The sequence below is a fragment of the Lytechinus variegatus genome, chromosome 3 (genome assembly GCF_018143015.1).
Source record: "Lytechinus variegatus isolate NC3 chromosome 3, Lvar_3.0, whole genome shotgun sequence".
Lineage (NCBI taxonomy): Eukaryota > Metazoa > Echinodermata > Echinoidea > Temnopleuroida > Toxopneustidae > Lytechinus > Lytechinus variegatus.
The window spans coordinates 7753766-7772650 of NC_054742.1; the positions used below are offsets into that span (position 1 = coordinate 7753766).

At 35.9% G+C, this 18885-nt stretch overlaps 1 protein-coding gene across 2 annotated transcripts in view; it reads right to left on the reverse strand.

Moving 5' to 3' along the window:
• Positions 1-1383: 1383 nt before the first annotated feature.
• LOC121410123 (queuosine salvage protein-like) overlaps positions 1384-18885 on the reverse strand; it is a 39078-nt gene continuing 21576 nt past the window's right edge. For both annotated transcript variants that reach the window (XM_041602007.1, XM_041602008.1), the window contains exons 3-9: positions 18631-18725; positions 17140-17272; positions 16398-16547; positions 15893-16016; positions 15396-15510; positions 6592-6733; positions 1384-2569 (exon numbers count right to left, since the gene is read on the reverse strand). In XM_041602007.1, coding sequence (XP_041457941.1) covers positions 2405-2569; positions 6592-6733; positions 15396-15510; positions 15893-16016; positions 16398-16547; positions 17140-17272; positions 18631-18725 — 924 coding nt within the window. In that variant the 3' untranslated portion in view covers positions 1384-2404. The remainder of the gene's footprint in view (positions 2570-6591; positions 6734-15395; positions 15511-15892; positions 16017-16397; positions 16548-17139; positions 17273-18630; positions 18726-18885) is intronic.

Genomic DNA, 18885 nt, shown 5'->3' on the forward strand with positions numbered 1-18885 from the left:
TGATTTTATTTTTATGCATTTTCTGACTGAATTTTAAAGATTTCATGCCTAACGCTAATGCCTAACGGTAACTTGTCAACCATATAATCTTCTAGTTCTAGATCTAGACTTTACCCTGTATGTAGGCATTTAACGGACTAAAAAATCATAACCTCCTAGCGGCTAGCCCATGCAGACTGGCCTTAATTGAACCAAACTTAGCTTGCATGGACCAACCCTCAAATGGTCTAGATTTAGGCGTCCTATACTATAAAGACAATGTGGAATTCGTCTGTTTTGAGTTGATTATTATTTTAGTATTTTTTTATTGTTGCATAGACTCATACCAACTCATACCAACAAGACGTGCTAGATCTATATATATTCTAGATCTACTTAGATATCCAGTGTGGAACAACATCTTCAACAAACAGATCGAGACTGGTCAAAGCATTTGTCTACAGTCTAGTTAGACAAATAAAGTTTTCTAGATCTTTAGACTTGGGTCTATCGATCAACTAGACAGGAATAACCATCGTTTCTGGGGATTTATTCAACAATTTCTGACATTTTACTTTAATCTCCATCGGTGAGTAAGCCAGCGCAGTTCAGCAGAGCAACCAAAATACAGAGACTGAAGCTTTTGGTCTATCGATCAACATGATCAAGATCTATGTTAGATGTAGACTTCACTTATTACTGATTGGAATGTATTTCTAAATTTATAAGTTTTGGGGAAAATGGTGAAAAGAAATGATAACATACTACTGATAGATACGTGAATTATTTTTTTAATACCCATTGGCATTGCTGCCTGCTCTAATAAATAAATAAATAAATGAGTCACGGCCTATATGGACTGCAGATAAATGCTGATCGACGCCTAGCAGAACCAGTGCTAGACTAGGGGGTTGAAATCTAAGCAGACGACGGAGCATAATGTAGCTTAAGCATAGAATGATGATGGGTTCAGCGAAGAGCCCAGAGAAAATAAGGGGGACATATTCAATCCCGAAATGCTTTGCGAGTGGTCACAAAATCGTCTCGGCGCAAATCACCTAATTCAGCCGTCTGGTGAAATCGCTGATAACAACAATCACCGATTTGGTAATTATTTTAGTTTCCTGAAACTTGCATTTGTAAAGTTTTAAATATCAAAGTATGTTTTCATATTTATGTATATCCCTCAACATATTTTTTAATGTTATCTTTGATATCGTTGTAGTCATATTCTTTCATATTCGTTTCTTGATCACTACTAATTTGTTGTTGTATTTGATCGGCATTTGATTTCGTTGTCATGAACAATAAAATATGCGCGCAGCTCAGTTGCATGCGCGTATCGAGTTGACCTTCCTTAGAGCAACACGCTTGTGTGTTGCTGCCCTCTACGTTCGTTGGTGGTGACTTGACTTTTGAACTACAAATCAATAGGCTGCCTGGGATCCATGCTAGTATCATACAAACCAAATTACATGAGCCTAAAGTTAAACTTACCTTGTCACGTTTACAAGGACTTCAGAAGGGTAAGATGAAATATGTCATGACCTTGAACTTTTGACCTCAAAATCAAGAGGCTTCCTAGGATCCATCCTAGTATCATAATCACCAAATAATATGAGCCTAGGTTAAGTCAAACTGAAGTTATCGCCTTTACAAGGAAAAGTTAATGGATGAAAAGAAAGACAGATGGACACGGTGCGTGATACCATAATATGTCCCGTCTAGGACGGGGGTATGAAAAGTTGAAGTCATGTCTATGGGTCAGATGCATAAAATGTAGCAATTGCTTTTGATTGATTACATATGCACAACAAGGCATAAACCATGTTGTGTCTCCCCCACTTCTGAAAGTAACCAGAAATATCGCAATTTGCGAGGGCACGCAACTGAATCGTATCGAAAGTTCATTGTAAAATAACTGGGATGAAATAACATTTGTCATAGGAGTCTTGCACGTAAACTTTAATGCTGACTTCAAAATGACCTTTAAATATAAGGTTTTTTCATAAAGAAAAAGATAGTTTGACACGTCTGAGAAAATGATGTTATATGAAAGAAGTGGTAATTTGCACTGCCACACCTTTGCGTTTGAGTCTTTCATTTTGTGCGAGTCGTGTTAGCGCCAGAGTGACATCACTATTGTTCAAACCGCTAGCAATTGCCTTCTGAAGGCAAGGGTTCAAGCACTAGCAAAGGGTTAGCATATGAAATAAAGCAATTGCTAGAGCATGATCTTTTGCTTGGCTTGCTATTGATTGTGCTTGAAGCAAATGCTTAACAGCAATTGCTACTTTTTATGTATCTGGCCCTGTGTTTCAGTTCTGTTCTGCAGGTGAGACAAAAATGAAAATAAGAATAGCCAATATCAGGCTTGATATAATCTTCCATGCAATACAAATAAAACTAAATAGAACCATGATCTTCAATAGTAGATGGATCTAATCTTGTGGATTGGTATATGTTCCATGTCTTCTCTATGATCTTTGCAGTAAGTCCAGAGATAGAAGTCAATGATGATACTATTCAATATAATGTCATCTTTACTTGGGTCTCCTTCACGTATCTTTCTCATCTCTTGTAAGATCAACTACAAATATGAGAAGAGAACACAAATACAAATACATTGTACTTTGGGCAAATATTGACACATGATGAACAAATAAATAAAATACGGACAATAACCATATACATGTAGTATGAAATGCTAATCATATTTGGGACGATGCTTTTCCAATAAATATATAATATTGATGACCCATTGCGCCTCCCCTTGACCATCCAATCTTACACATGTTTGGTAAGTTATTTTTCTACATTTTATTTCATCTGATTAGTTACTATCAAATTAATTGAATCAATGTATTCAAAATCCTGCCAATATCATGAACATGTCAGGTGTAAAACTATAAAAATCTTTTACCTCAAGTGAAGTATACTTCTCTAGAACAGTTACTTTTCTCTATTGGGTGATTCCATACGTGTCGTACGGGACATTTAGAGAACATTTGACAGTTTTTGACAAGAAAAAACAAAAAATATTCCAGTAACTATAGGTGGTCATCAACTACTACCAGAGTGTAAGAAAAACCAAGACTTAACATGACTTGAATTCACATCCTGTATAATACAGATTAAAAATAGTAATGTGTCGTACGGACGCAGAAAAAAGGGCTATTTTAGAAACCTCAAGTTTGTACTCAAAAGTCTGTGAGTTGGGCAGATAAATTTCATAGAAACTGAACTCAAATTGACACTCAATTACCCAAGAACAAACACATTTATAAAAGAACGCAAAATAATCATTCATGAATAAATAAAACAAATTATAATTTTCGAGAACATTGTGGCGTACGGGACATTCAAAATGTGTCGTACGGGACATCTCTAAATTGAAGCCAAACTTTCTTACTTTATGCCACTTTGACTTCTTCAATCACATTATTTGGCTGATGGTAATGATAATCCTATCAAACTAATACATTCATTAGGTTAGAAACCGCTATTAGGTGAATATTTCTGTCAATATATCATAAACAAAATAATGTGTCGTACGGGACAATTGTGTGTCGTACAGGACACTTGTGTGTCGTACGGGACACTTGTGTGTCGTACGGGACACTTGTGTGTTGTACAGGCACTTGCGTGTTGTACTGGGCAGCCTGAATAAATAAACATGAACTTTTTTTTATCAATCAGAAGGAGCATTGCCCCTAAATTCTTGCTTATTCATGAAAAATCTTTTAATAAGTAGTCATTCAAGACAATACAATTAAGTAACCTCAATATCAATATATACAATTGGGAACAATATGTTATAATTTTTTCATGATGGGAAAAACTTCAGGTTTTGTGTGAAGTTATATTTTAGGGAATTAATTGATGATTTCCAAACACTAAACAATGAATGAATGAAACTTTGTGTAAATTATGGGGCTAAAATGTTATGTTTTTTTAATAAAATGTATATCTACATGATATATGTCACAACTGTCACTTTTTTCGCTTTTTTGTCACAATTTTTTTTCTAAAGAAATGTGGTTCTGCTTTTTCAAACCCATCTGCATTTCATGAAACCATATGGTTTGTCTTATTTTCCAGATTTTTGTTTACAACTTGAAAAAAGTAAGGAGTTTCAATACTGTATTTAAAAAATAGTGATCATCAAGGGAAGTCCAACTAGATGATCATGATGATTGATATGTATTTTTTTACATCTTATAATAATTCCACATTAGCATGCAAGAGGAAGTCATCTTCCAGGCTAGGTTGAAATAATAAATGAGTTTTCTTTTCATGCTCAATGAAAAGAAATTAACCTGCTCTGATCAGTGAAAATCACCAGTTTAGCTGAAGGGATTCACAAAAGAATAAGCCTACATGAAATCAATTAAAATGTTTAGAATCACCTATTTCATGTTCTATGGAGATAAACAAAGTACTTTTTCAGTTCACTTTATGTTAAATCAATTAAATGAATTTAAATATGCCTACTATTTATGGTTTCTGAATCCAAATCCTGCAATTAAATGCATTATTATATTGTGTGTCGTACGGGACATGTCCCGTACGACACAGCGTGTGTCGTACGGGACAACTTTTAATAGGACAATAATTGAAAAGTGAAGGGCAGTAATTAGATCCTTATGGAATAAATCGATCACCCATGGGTCAAAGAAAGAGAAACTGATTTTATGAAATTGCATCATCAAAAATAAAATTGTAGGAAAAACTTTTGCATTGTCATGTGTCGTACGGGACATTGCCAAAAATAGGTTCGGAAAAATCAGGGCTGCCCCTATTATGGATCATGAAAATGTTGTAGAATTTATTTGGAACCATCAATGATATATTATTCTATTGACCTGCAATATTTTCAATCTTCTCTTGCTTTGCAAATAATTGTTTCTGGCGGAATTTGTACTTGACTATTCAATGAGCAAAATTATTGAAAATTTAAAATTCCATTGTTCTCCCCCCAAAATAACTATATCTGTCTTCACTTTTGGTTAAAACTCATAATTTTCATAAAATTTAGGTATCATAGTAAAATATTACACTACTTATGACTTATTGAAAGCATGGTGAAATTTATGATATTTTTGAAGTTCTACTGTGGAATCGCCCTATTATACTCTTCTATGAAATAAGCAATCAGACCCCCTGTATGTAGGACATTTCTGATACAGTTTGTCATTGTTTTCAAGTTCATATACAATTCTAATACTTGTTTTCAAATTATCATGGATTTAATAAGTACTTCATGATGTGAGGTAAGAATAGAGAGAAATATTAGATAGCTAGCACAGAAACCAAATTCTGATTGGTCAATAGCTGGTCACATGATATTCATTACAGGCATATTTATATTTTCAAACCCAGCCATCTCTGATAAAAATATTGACCAGCCAGTCAATATTTTTGGCAATGAAGAAAAATCAAAAGTCATTTATGTAAGCTTTTTATAGAGCAGGCCAAACAGGGAGATTTTAAAAACATACAAAGGGTTTAACATTGTAAGGTAAGAAACAATTACTGGTATTTTTCAATGCAATAAAATCAATTTATCAACATTTTCAAAACTGATTATAAGTCTTATTTTAGAGCTTCGATCTGTTTGAAAATGTAGATAAGCCCTACTATTAAACAAAAAGAAGAAAATTGTGTAGCATTGTAAGTAAAGAATTGCACTCAATTTTAAGTGTGATGAAATCAATTTATGATCAATTTCAAAATCAATTGTAAGTCTTATTGTTTTAATTACAATATGTTTAAACATGGGGATTTTTTTACAGCCTTTTAATTTTTCAAAACATACAAATGTAATAAAATTGTAAGGTAAGCTATTGCAATTGATTTTAAGTGTGATGTGATCCATTAATAAAAAAATAAAATAAATATACCCCCAATTTCTTTACTACATGATTTTCAATTACCAGTATCTTTTTATGTATTCCTATTATAACAACCTTTTGCTTAATAATTTTGACAACATTTTTCAAACCAATGGAGATATACATAGATATAATACTAGAAATTCAGCTGATACTTGTGCAATATATGGTCATTATTCTTTCTCAAAAAAATATATTTTTATGTTGGGATCCCATTATTTGGAATAAGATCCCTCAAAATATTGAGCAGTGCAAAACCTTTAAAAGCTTAATGCAGAAAGTCTTATAGTAATACTGATATAGATACAATTGTATACATGTTATGTTTGTTTGTTCTCTATTTCCTTACTGCATTTGTTTTTTAATTGTGTTGTTTTGTGTTAATTTCAGGATCACTAATTTATAAGTTCCTTGTAACTTTTCAGTGATCCCTCCACTATTATCAAATATACTCATTTGGGATGTATTTTGTTGAAATAGTCATATTTCTTGATTTGTATGGTTTATGAAGATTGTGGTAAATAAAGTTTCAATTTCAACTTCTAAGTTTAGATCTCCAATGTGTTCAAATGTGTTAAAAAATATATATTCCATCAGAAAAATATGAATCCGGCAGTCCAAAGAATTTTATATTACATGCATGTACCCTTTCAGATATCAATAAAACATTAATTATTTTATGAAACTAGTCTGATAATTGGTTTGATATATACTGTACCTCTACAGCCCAGATAGAACATCCTCTGATCTCAACCTCTAATCTCTCTCCTGGAGTAAACAGCTTAGTCTCATTAACCAGTCTTTTCTTCAAGGCATCAGAATAGCTCAAGACACCAAAGTAATTCAAACCTTGTGGTACCCTGAAACAAGTTATCAATCTTATTAGCAATCAAATTAAGGTTTTGTCTGTTACATGTGCAATTATATATTTCACTTCCATTCAATTAGCTTTGATGGACTCAGCACTTTGACCTAACACAAAATATAAACATGGGAGTTATGAGATCCCTTCATAATTTGTAGACAAGGAATACAGAGAAAGTATCAATCAGGAAATAATTTACGTCTGCCCCAAAATATGGAAACAAGTGGAATGCCTCTTGCAGTCTCGCCTGTGTTACGTGAGTCAATACAGCTGCAGTGCTAACTTTGAAAACGACTATTGAATAATCATTCACAAGTGGAATACCTCTGGCAGTCTCGTCTGCATTACGCAATTTGATATAGCAGCTATTGAATACTTATTCACAAAAGAAAACACTCATTGGATAATAAAATACTATGTCCATTGACCCAACATGACCCTTTGACCATGATCATGTGACAAGAAATGTGTGCAAAACATACTTGATTACCGGGTACCCTTACGTCTATATGTATCATGAACTAGATCTATAGAATTTCATTTATGATAACAATTCCACAAAGACCCCCAACATGATTGAAGTTTGTTGACCCTACATGACCTTTGACCTTGGCCATGTGACAAGAAACTCAGGCAGGATCTTCAGTGATACACTACTAACCTTATGTTTAAGTTCCATGAACTAAGTCCATATACTTTCTTAGTTATGATGACATTTCAAAAACTTTAACCTTAGATAAGATTTCAATATTGATTCCTCCAACATGGTCTAAGTTCATTTACCCTAAAATGACCTTTGACCTTGGTTATGTTACCCTTAACTCAGGCAGGATGTTTAGTGATACACCATGACACTACATGAAAGTTTTGTGAACTAGATCCATAAACTTTTAAGTTATGACAAAATTTCAACAAGTGGAATGCCTCTGGCCGTCTCACCTGCATCACGCGGTTCAATATAGCAGCAGTGCTGACTTTGAATACTACTCTAACTCGCACAAGATGTTCAGTGATACATGGTTACTCTTATGTCCACTTTTTATGAACTAGACCAATAAACTTACAGAGATATGATGGTTATTCACCAAAAAACCCCAACATGGCCAAAGTTCATTGACCTTACATGACCTTTGACCATGATCATGTGACGTGAAACTCAAACAGGATATTCAGTGATACTTGATTACTCTTATGTACAAGTTTCATGAATCAGATCCATAAACTTTCAAAGTTATGATGGTAATTCAACAGATACACCCAATTCGGCCAAAGTTCATTGACCTTTGACCTTGGTCATGTGACCTGAAATGTGCACAGGATGTTCAGTGATACTTGATTACTCTAATGTCCAAGTTTAATGAACTAGCCCAATAAACTTCCAAAGTTATGATGGTAATTCAACAGATACCCCCGATTCGGCCAAAGTTCATTGACCCTAATGACCTTTGACCTTAATCATGAGACCTGAAACTTGCACAAAATTTTCAGTGATGCTTGATTACTATTATGTCCAAGTTTCATGAATCAGATCCATAAATTTTCAAAGTTATGATGGGAATTCAACAGATATCTCCAATTCGGCCAAAGTTCATTGACCCTAAATGACCTTTGACCTTGGTCATGTGACGTGAAACTCATGCAGGATGTTCAGTGATACTTGATTAACCTTATGTCCAAGTTTCATGAACTAGGTCCATATATTTTCTAAGTTATGATGACATTTCAAAAACTTAACCTCAGGTTAAGATTTCGATGTTGATTCCTCCAACATGGTCTAAGTTCATTGACCCTAAATGACCTTTGACCTTGGTCATGTGACATGAAACTCTGATAGGATGTTCAGTAATACTTGATTAATCTTATGGCCAAGTTTTATTAACTAGGTCCATATACTTTCTAAGTTATGACGTCATTTCAAAAACTTAACCTCAGGTTAAGATTTGATGTTGACGCTGCCGCCGTCGGAAAAGCGGCGCCTATAGTCTCACTTTGCTTCGCAGGCGAGATAAACATGGGGTACATCATCATGCTTTCTTGTTTCCTTACATTTATGTCACAGTTGAGTGACAATTTTAAGATGATCTACTCTTTCATTTCTTTAAACTTTTTATAACTGTTTATATAATTTACATCTTTTCCGTATGTTTTTATTGAGGTACCACAAATAACTGCTCATCAAGGAAAGTCATCTACATAGTATATGCTTTTTGTTTGTTTCATGTTTGTTTTTTCTTCTTCGCCGCAGTCACATAATAAATGAAAAGTTATTAACTCTTCTCCCGAGTTGTATCATTACATGGAATAGCATCTTAAGATATGTATTCTAAGATCTTTCAAGAAGAAAGAGTGATCTATTTTCGGTGATTGGTGATTTTTTTACCTGATTGCTAAGAAAGCATGAATGCTTGTAAGCAAGCAACCAGAGGACCGACGGCTTAAGGTCCCCTCCGAAGGACCTGGTACCGAGGATTAATGCCTTACTAAAGGGCACTAGCGCACCAAGTGGGAATCGAACCCGGGTCACCGGAATACGAATCCCCCGCTCTACCGACTGAGCTATCGCGCCTCCACTTTCAAAAATGTAGATTCTACTTCATATTTTCCTTCCTCCAACCTCAAATAAAAATAGGAACCCTGCTCTTACAAATGGAGCAGTTATAGGATTTTTGGAAGAAAAGCCAGTTGCAGCAACAACAAATCATCTTACGTTCTCATGACCTGAGCTTAAAAGTCAAGGCAAAATTTGACATGAAAAGTTACAGATAGTTATAACCATTTTCTTCTTTTACAATTACTTGTTATAACCTAATTTTATCCCTTTTCCAGATGTTATGCATGGAAGAACGACATGAAAATATTAAGAAAAGTGATCTGTGTAATCCTGCAGCCTAATTTTCTCCCTTTTCTAGATGTTGTTATTGAGGTGCGACATGACAATGCTTAAGAAAAGTGATATATGTGCCCCCACCCCCCCCACAGTAAAATAATGAGAAAGTCATCTTTCCTCCTTTCGTGTATTATTACAGGGAATACCATTTCAAGATATGTTTTCTTTAAATGTTCATTTCAATATCTTATTTCCTATGTTTAATTCTCATCCCTCCTTCCTACTACCCCCTCAAATACAAAACACACAAAAAAAGGTAACCCTGCTTTTACAAATGGAGTAATTCTGGATATGCTGGAGGAGAAATCTGTTACAGCGACGGCATATCATCTGAAGTCATTACGACCTGAGCTTAACGTAACCACCGATACTCTTAGAAGGTCTGTGTCTCTGTTGAGGGACAGGAAAAGATTACAGAAGGATAAAGGAATTGAGTCAAGATTAGCAGCCTACTTAGAATTTATGAAAGGAGAATTTTCATTCCCAACGTCTTGACCAGATAGACAAACTCCCAAAACCTCTGGAATATGTATGCATCATGACTCTTGTTCTTTTGAAAAGACAGCGAGGGAATTGACTGTAGAATTCAAAGAACAAAAAGAGGAACTGGATGCTACCAAAAGACAACTTCAGCATCAGAAAGAGAAATCTGAAGATCGCAGGCAAAATCTGAAACGTGCCCTTCAGCGAGAAGATTACTAGAGAAAGAGGTCCAAAACTTTTGAAGATAGGATTGACCATGAAGAATGTGAAAGAAAGATAGTAGAGCTAGAGAAGGAGGTGGCACGTATGAAGAAGACAATCACCGAACTCCAAGATGAAAACAAAAGGCTAATTGAGCATGGTAAGAAGCAAGAGATTATAGAAAGTTATGACAACGAAATGCATTGTTACAATACCGATCTCACCAGATGTGTCTATGACTTGCGAGAAAATCATGTTGCAGTGACAAAAGTTGCACCATGTATTAATTCTGTTGTCTCGAATTTGAAAGGCAAATCCTGTGAAAGACTCCCAAGTAAATCAACGGTAGAGAATATGAATATACAGCGATTATACCTTGCGCAGCAGCAGATATCACAAGACGTAGCCTCTAAACAAAGCACTACCTTGTATTCCGATGAAACGTCTAAATTTGGGGAGAAGGTGATGGGATACCACATCAGTGATGAAGACAAGAGGTACTATGTCCTAGGTTTTAGGGACATAACCACTAAATCTGCAAATTACACCCTTTTACCCTTTTGACTTTCCAGGAGGTCTTGGCAGATACAGACGACATTGCTGAAGAAGCCAGTGATGCTGGAAAGGAGATTCTTGGTCACATTCAGAACACCATGAGTGATCACGCGGAATGAAGTTCTACCTCTAGTGCATGACAACTGGGACAAGCTAACAGAAGAAGAAAGAAGACCCATTGAGAGTTAATCTTCATTTTCTGTGGCCTCCACAGTTTGGTCCAGTATGCAGAAGTGTCGGATAAAACACTTACAAAGGTGGAGATGTTTGAAGGAAAGTGGTCAGGGGCTGCTGTCAAAGGACTTGCTCTAAAAAACGAGAATGGTGTGGTGAGGTTGATCCGATCTGCTTCAAAGGCCATTGCCCGTGGAGGAGATGAGAAATCTGTTAACTACAGCCAGTTTAAGGTGTATTGCAAGGACTTCCTCCAAAGAAATAAACTGAGATCACTGCCCTTGGTACAATTTCGAGGTAATCGTTTCAACATTCTCTTCTTTAACGCAGCAAACATCTACTCTCTCTCTGAGCAAATGAAGTCCTATCTTGAAACAGCAGCAACCAACAAGCTTCTCCGAGCATCTGGGCCCTCAGTTATACCTGTATGCTGATCAACTTAGGACCATAACATGGATGTTTTGTCTTTGACTCACATTCCACGAATGTAAATGGTATGGGGACAGCAGATGGCACGTCTGTAGTAATAACATTACGCTGTGTAGACCAGGTGGCAAACCATATTCATCAACTGTCAATTTCCCTCCAACTATCTTCAAGTATTGACCCTTGCTCAGTGCACTTTACACAGCATCAACTTGAGTTTTACAGACCAATCGACCCAAACAGCAAGCTGAAAAACAATCTCAGAAAAAGCAATACCATAACAAATGGCTCAAGAAACCAGGGGTAAAAGAGCACCAGCAATTACGAGAGAAGATTAATCGCAGTGACCCAGATGTGAAGAGACTAAGAAGAGAAGCAACCCAGAGGCACCAGCCTGAAGTGAAACAAGCAAGAAAACAGAAACAGGTCATTCATGACCACCATCAGAATGTAAAAGCTAGGAGACAGCAAGAAACAACCCAGAGGCAGCAGGCTGAAGTAAAACAGGCCAGACAAATGCGGGAAAAAGCCCATAGGCTGCAGCCTTAAGTCAAACAGAAACGGAAGATTCATGACCACCATCAGAATGTAAAGAAAGCTAGGAGACAGCGAGAAACAGCCCAGAGGCAGCAGGCTGAAGTCAAAGATGCACGACAAATGTGAGAAGCAGCCCACAGACAGCAAGCTAAAGTGAAGTTTGCCAGGCAGATACGTCAATAAAACCAAAGGCAGCAACCACAAGTCATGGAAAGACAGAAGCAAAAAGGAGCAGACAGACAACTGGCAGAATCTGAAAAGCTCAAAGACATCAATAAAGTACTGCACAGGTTTCAACAAAAAATATCGGAACTTCAAGATCACACATGTTGAGTGTGTGTGAGAGATTTTGGTTCAGACCCAGGTCCTGAAATACATACCTACAAATTATCAAGACAATGCCGAATTAGTGCAAGCGTGTCAGCTGAGTGATCAAAAGGAGAATCAGTGGATGTGTTTAGTATGTCATAAGTCTATGACAACAGGTAAATTACATCCATTAGCCACCAAAGGAAATAATCTCAAACCTATCAGCATGCCAGTAGATTTTAAGGACCTCAACACACTTGAACACTCTCTTTTGGCACCTGTTATACTCTTCATGAGGATCATATGTCTGCCAAAAGGAATACAAAGAGGAATCCATGGACCTGTAGTATGTGTGGCAGCCAATGTATGCGACACTGTCTCCAAGTATTCAAAGTTAAGTTAAAGAGAAAGCTACAGTACCTTGGTCATCATCTTTACCAAAAAGTATGTACAAACCTTGTAGCTGATACATTCCAGTTTTTGCTGCAAAAACATCCTTCTTTTGCAGACATTCCAAGGGATCATGAGATTCGTATCTCCTGTGAAGGTAAAGCAGCTCTTATAACAGACTCACAGCTCCAACTAAGCAAGACAGGAGAAATAGAATCTACTGATATCAACAGTTCATACCCTTCTCCAAGTACAAGCCAGGAATCAAAGTGATGCTCTTGATGAATGAGGTTAGTGAGACCTCTCCTCTTGTGACATGTTGGGAAAAAAGATGTTCATGTATATAGATCAACTACTCCAACAAATCAAACAGAGTAAGAATCCTTTTAGCAACGTCTCTGTACTTGCTGTTGGTGATTTTTATCAAATACCACCTGTAGCAGACCGTGCACTGTACAAGATCGATATTGGAAGACTCTGAATCACCATGGACTCAATTTGCACTGTGGGAGCTGGAAGAGATCATGAGACAAATATCTGATATGACATTTGCTAACCTTCTGTTATTATGTCCAAGACAAAACCATCCACCTTAAATGAATCTGAGAGAAGCGTAATAACTACTACTTCTAGTGTCTTTGAGGATCATCAAGTTCCAGACAACATTTTACACTTCTATCCACTAAACAGAGATGTAGATGATTACAACAACACCCAGCTAGACAAACGTTCTGGTGCTATCACAGTGCATGCATCAGATGTCACTCACCCCATGGAGGCTCAACTAAAAACTTGACAACCCAGCACCCAAGGTCAATACTATGCTTCAGGCCTCTATCAGGATAGCCAACAATGCTCGCATCATGCTCACCACCAATTTAGATATAGCAGATGGACTGTGCAATGGTGTAATGGGGACTGTTATGCATATTACCTCTACAAAAACCAACCTTGGACAACGCAAGTGTGTATGGGTCTTATTTGATAATCAGGACGTACGTGTCAACAGCAGACGACTCACTCCTCCAACACGACTCCCTCCTACCTGCGTGCAGATTACACCAATTACTGAACAATTCATATTCCAGAACGTCAAGATCACATGACACCAATATCCTCTCTGACTGGCCTGGGCATGCACAGTACACAAGGGATGACTCTCCAGGCCTGTGCAGTTAGCTGCAAATGAACATTCCAAGTTGGAATGCAGTATGTTGCTTTTAGCCATGTCAAAAGTTTAGAAGGCCTGTACATCACTGACTACACAGAAGATGATCTTTACTGTGAACCCAAAGTTACTGCTGCTCTTGAGGCAATGCCCCCATTGATTGTCACTGCCACATCACTTACACAAGGTACATTGTACAACTCCTACTTAGCTTGTTGTACGCTAGCAAATGGGATGCTCAATGTCACACATTCGTACCGTTGCACACAAGTCGTACCATCTAAAATGTATCGTCCAAAATGTACCCTTGCATGGCTTTAAGAGGTGACGTCACAATGCGATTCCATTGAATAAAGTGACAATGCGCGTACAGCCCTCTGGCTAAATGCGCAATGTTTTCCAAGATCAAGTGCGCTTGTGGGCGCGGCTTGTGGGATTTTGCTTTTCGCTTTCAATATTTTTGCTCCCTTTTCATAGATTAATGCAGGGAAAAACTCTTTTTTTATCTCCATATTTTTGCTTGATTCCGAGGCGTTGTACAACACAAATAGCGAATATTCTTATTCGTGCAATGGTGCGAGATTTCGCATTCGGTGAAAGAAACGCTCTATTCAACTTTCTTTCACCTCGTGCAAAATCACGCACCATCGCACTCATGCCTATTCGCTATTTGTATAATATTGCACTTGTTTGGTGACATGATATATGCTCTGGCAACAAATGCTCTTACATTGATACCTCTTTAAAGACAGAGTAAAACTCAGGTAAGATTAAATTTTACAATCACAACAGGCTAAAGATTTCAATTAGAATGAGCTTTAAGGTTTGAGTGCTTCAACATTACGATTCCTTGCCACAGCATTTGCCATAGCAGCATTTGTCATCAAACCCACTCTGTCAGTTCACAAAACATATTACAACTTCAGAAGTGAAAAAAAAAAACAATACCCCAAAAATTGTCTGCACTGAAATCTGTGAAAATCCCCTATTGCCATATTATACATATTTGTACCAACTTCATCCAAATCAGAGATTGAAAGGTTAGGTTTCCAAATATATCCAGATTACTCTATATTTGTATTCCCCAACAGGTGTTACTAAAGAATACTTAAGGTCCAGAGACAATATGTCAGCAGAGTCATTGTTGCCATAATTGTATTTATTTGTCAAATTCATGTACATTTATGAGCTCTATATATCGCAATGAGGGATAATGGGGTGGGTGAGGGAAACGTGCTCGGTCCTGCAAAACACCAAGCACTTCTAGTTTTTGATACTAAAATGAAATTTGAATGTGGACATTATGGACTAATTGCACAGTATGCTACCCCCCCACCTCCCTGCCTACGAGAAAATGTGTGATGGCTTCATTATTTCAGAGCCCTACTGTTTATTCAAATCTAAATTCACACTGAAGTGTAAAAGAGGACAACCTTGCATAATATGCCCCCTATATTAATATATTCATTACTTTACACATGTGCAAGTTTCTTAAATCGAAAGAAGTATTATGATTCTTGTTTATACCTGTAATCTGCAAACATTGTCAAGGTGTCTATATCAGTAAATCGGCCATGACCCTGTCCTTCAAAACATGCCCAAATATCTGCAACAAGGATCTGTGCTCTCTTATAAAGAGATACTGCAAAAAAATGAAAAATAAATCAAAATTCAGGATTCACTTCATTCGATTCAAATAAGACAACAAATAAAATATGGGTTATCATAACTAAAAATATATTAGTACTGAATGGAGAGAGATAAAATTCAAAGACATCATCTAAGAGGGAATTTTCTTACATGAAGCTCAGCTCATCATCCTGGCAAAGTTTCATGGGGGAAAATGGTAAATCCCATAGAATACTTTTAGATATCTAAAAAATATATCACAATACATTAAATTGTACATCCATTACCAGTATGAAATAAAAACGTTTAATCAGAACAGTAAAAATAACAATTTTTTTAATCATTTTTTATGAATGTGAAGTTTAGTTGTCTCCTTGATGAATAAAAAGCCTTACCCTCTGTGCCATTGAAAGTGGCAACATCCTGAAAAGAAGAGAAATTTGATGTAACAATTTCTATCAGCTTGACAGCACTATTCTCACTCGCCTTGATGCAATTCACAAAAGATCCATCAAATTTCTGTTAATATAAAAAAATATATTAAAACCAATCAGTAAATAACATGATGATGAATATGCTATTTGTTTACAGACAATAGTTTGTAAATCTTTTATATCTCAAGCAAAAACATCTGTGCAACCACATTCTGAGATGGGTTTTTTTAATGTGGAAAAGTATAGTAATACTTTAAGGCAGATTGCCTACCTCAAGAGTGCAATTGTACCTACATATAACCATCAATGTAAAAAAGAAGAAATGAACAGAACATAATGATTTTTTAAAAGTTTTAAGCAGTAACCACTTTACCTGGACTTCACATTATCCACAGATAGGTGATATTATGAACACGACAAGTAGACTCTAGCTTTTTTTTAAGAGTTTAATAGTTAGATAACTTACCTCCTGGAGTACTTTGCCTGCATCATGTAGATTCTCTAGCCTCTTATCAAGGAGATGGATACCAGTATCTGTCTCTGAACGAAAGACATGTCTCAATTCATCCAAAGTGATCTTAGAGTAGAAGGATGGAGTAGTAATAGGAATGCCTTCCTAGTTTCAGAAAATGTAATCACAAGTTGACACATTTACACAAATACATCAGAAATATCAAACCCCACAGTGTGAACAAATATAAACACACAATACCTTTTAATCATTCATTCATTCTTAATGATGACCATCAATTTTACAGTGATGTAATGCCCTACCCTCCAATAAAAGAGACATCATAATAATCTTCAAATTTGAAATAGGATTTTATTAAAGTTTTGATTTATAGAATAATTAATATCTCAGTTTCTGCACATGAATTTGGAATTGCATATCACTGCAAGGTATTTACAATCCTTAAAAATATAATTATAAGACTTATTCCACAGGTGTAAACAATTAAATTCTAATTTACATTTCCAGAAAATTATGAACTTCTTGAATTTCAATTTATGTTATATGAGCAGAATAAAGATGGCTTTGCATGGTTTAGAATGGAGTATTCCAGGGGTTAGGACCAATATTGCATGAATCTTACATGAGTAAAATCTTTGCTCTAATAAGTGAAATATTTATGGTATCTCATGAAGACCAAAATGCATATTTTCAATGCACAGCTAAAACACCCTTGATAGATAATAATATAACTTACATCACATGCCCTCATCAGAGCTGCACACATGGACCAGTATCCACTGTGATTCTCATCTTTGTATCGCACCAGAAAACGCTTCTCATTAGTCTCACTCCAAAATGAGAAATTCAGTGTGTCCATGACAAATATCCTGAAAAAAAACACCAAGAGGTGAAAAACAGACTTCAACACTGAATTAATATTTACCATACAGGGAAAGTCCACCCAAAGTTGATTTGAATAAAAAGAGACAAATAAAATAGGAATAATGTTGAAATTGCATAATAATTAATATAATAATAAATGGCTTTCATATAGCGTGGTATCAATCTACGAATGCTCAAAGCGCTTCACAATTATTATTACCCGGTCACTGGATTCATAGCTTTTTTTGCAGCCTGTTGGGCGCACACTTGCTAAATCAACCACAATGACAGTTGCTTCCTACCAGTACCCAAAGTAACATCTGGAGAAGAATGGCCGATTGAGGATTGCCAAAGGACGCTAGACGATGGTGGGATTTGAACACACATCCCTCTGATTACAGGGCGAGAGTCAAAACCACTACACCACAATGCTTCCATGTCAAATAAGAAAGCTTTTATATTTTCAAATTTCCCTTAATCAATAGTGTGAAAGTGAGTGAATGACATTATTGACTCTCTCATTTGTCTATCACTATACTGTGAATATTATTTGTTATCTTTCCTATTTTTCATCTAATTTTGTTGAAAGTTTCAGTGTTATGCTAACTTTATGTTGCGATTGACTTTGAAAATTGTGTATCATTGAATATTGTGGTATTGTGGATGTATCTCAAGTCTACAGACCCAAAGATCCAAGTTACAATCTACTTAATGCATCAATATTTTAGTAAAGACATCTCAATAGATACAGATACCAAGGATTGATTAATGCATCAACAGACAGATGAAAAGATAGATAAAAGGTACATACACAGATTGATAAGGGGCTATGCTCGAAATATAAAAAATAATTTACTCTTATATTTCAATTGCTTTTAACTTGTTTTATTAATTTTCACTTATTTTTATTTCGAAAAATAGATAGATCATAGGTAGATAAGTTTTTTTACAAAATTAATTTGAATATCTCAAAACCATTATTTCTATTTTTGTCTTGTTTATTAATAGGTTTATCAACAAAATTAATCTGAAAACCCATGTGAAGTAAATGGATATCTGGCAGGAATTGAATTCACTCAGATGCAGTGCATGTAACATCCGGGGCCCGTTGCAGAAAGAGTTGCGTTTAAACCCAAGTAAAAAAAATCAATCGTAAGTCCCAAATGCGCGGTTGATTGGTTGAAAATCAAGTTGAGCATGATTTTTATAGTTGCGATTGATTGCAACTCTTTCTGCAACGGGCCCCAGTTCTGCTAAAGTCATGTTATTATATGCATTACTGAAGAGTGCCTAGTGAAAGGTGCATAAAAGTACAATCATTATCAAAAAGACATTAAAAAAAAAAAGTTGTGAAAGAACCTACCAGTCAACTGTAGCATCTGTCATTGTCTTTGGATGAAGAGTATGCTCTTTCCATGATTTGATGCTGTACTTCTCTTTCTCTAAGCTCTCCCATATCTATTCAAACATATAATACAATTTAATGTTAGCATGGAATGCATAGATCATCAACTACTAGTAGGCCTAAAGTACAATGGAATTTACAAAGAACCCAAAGAAAATATCTTAAGAACGATGATGCTCCAGTAATGAGTCGAGGTGATGCTGTGTCAGATAT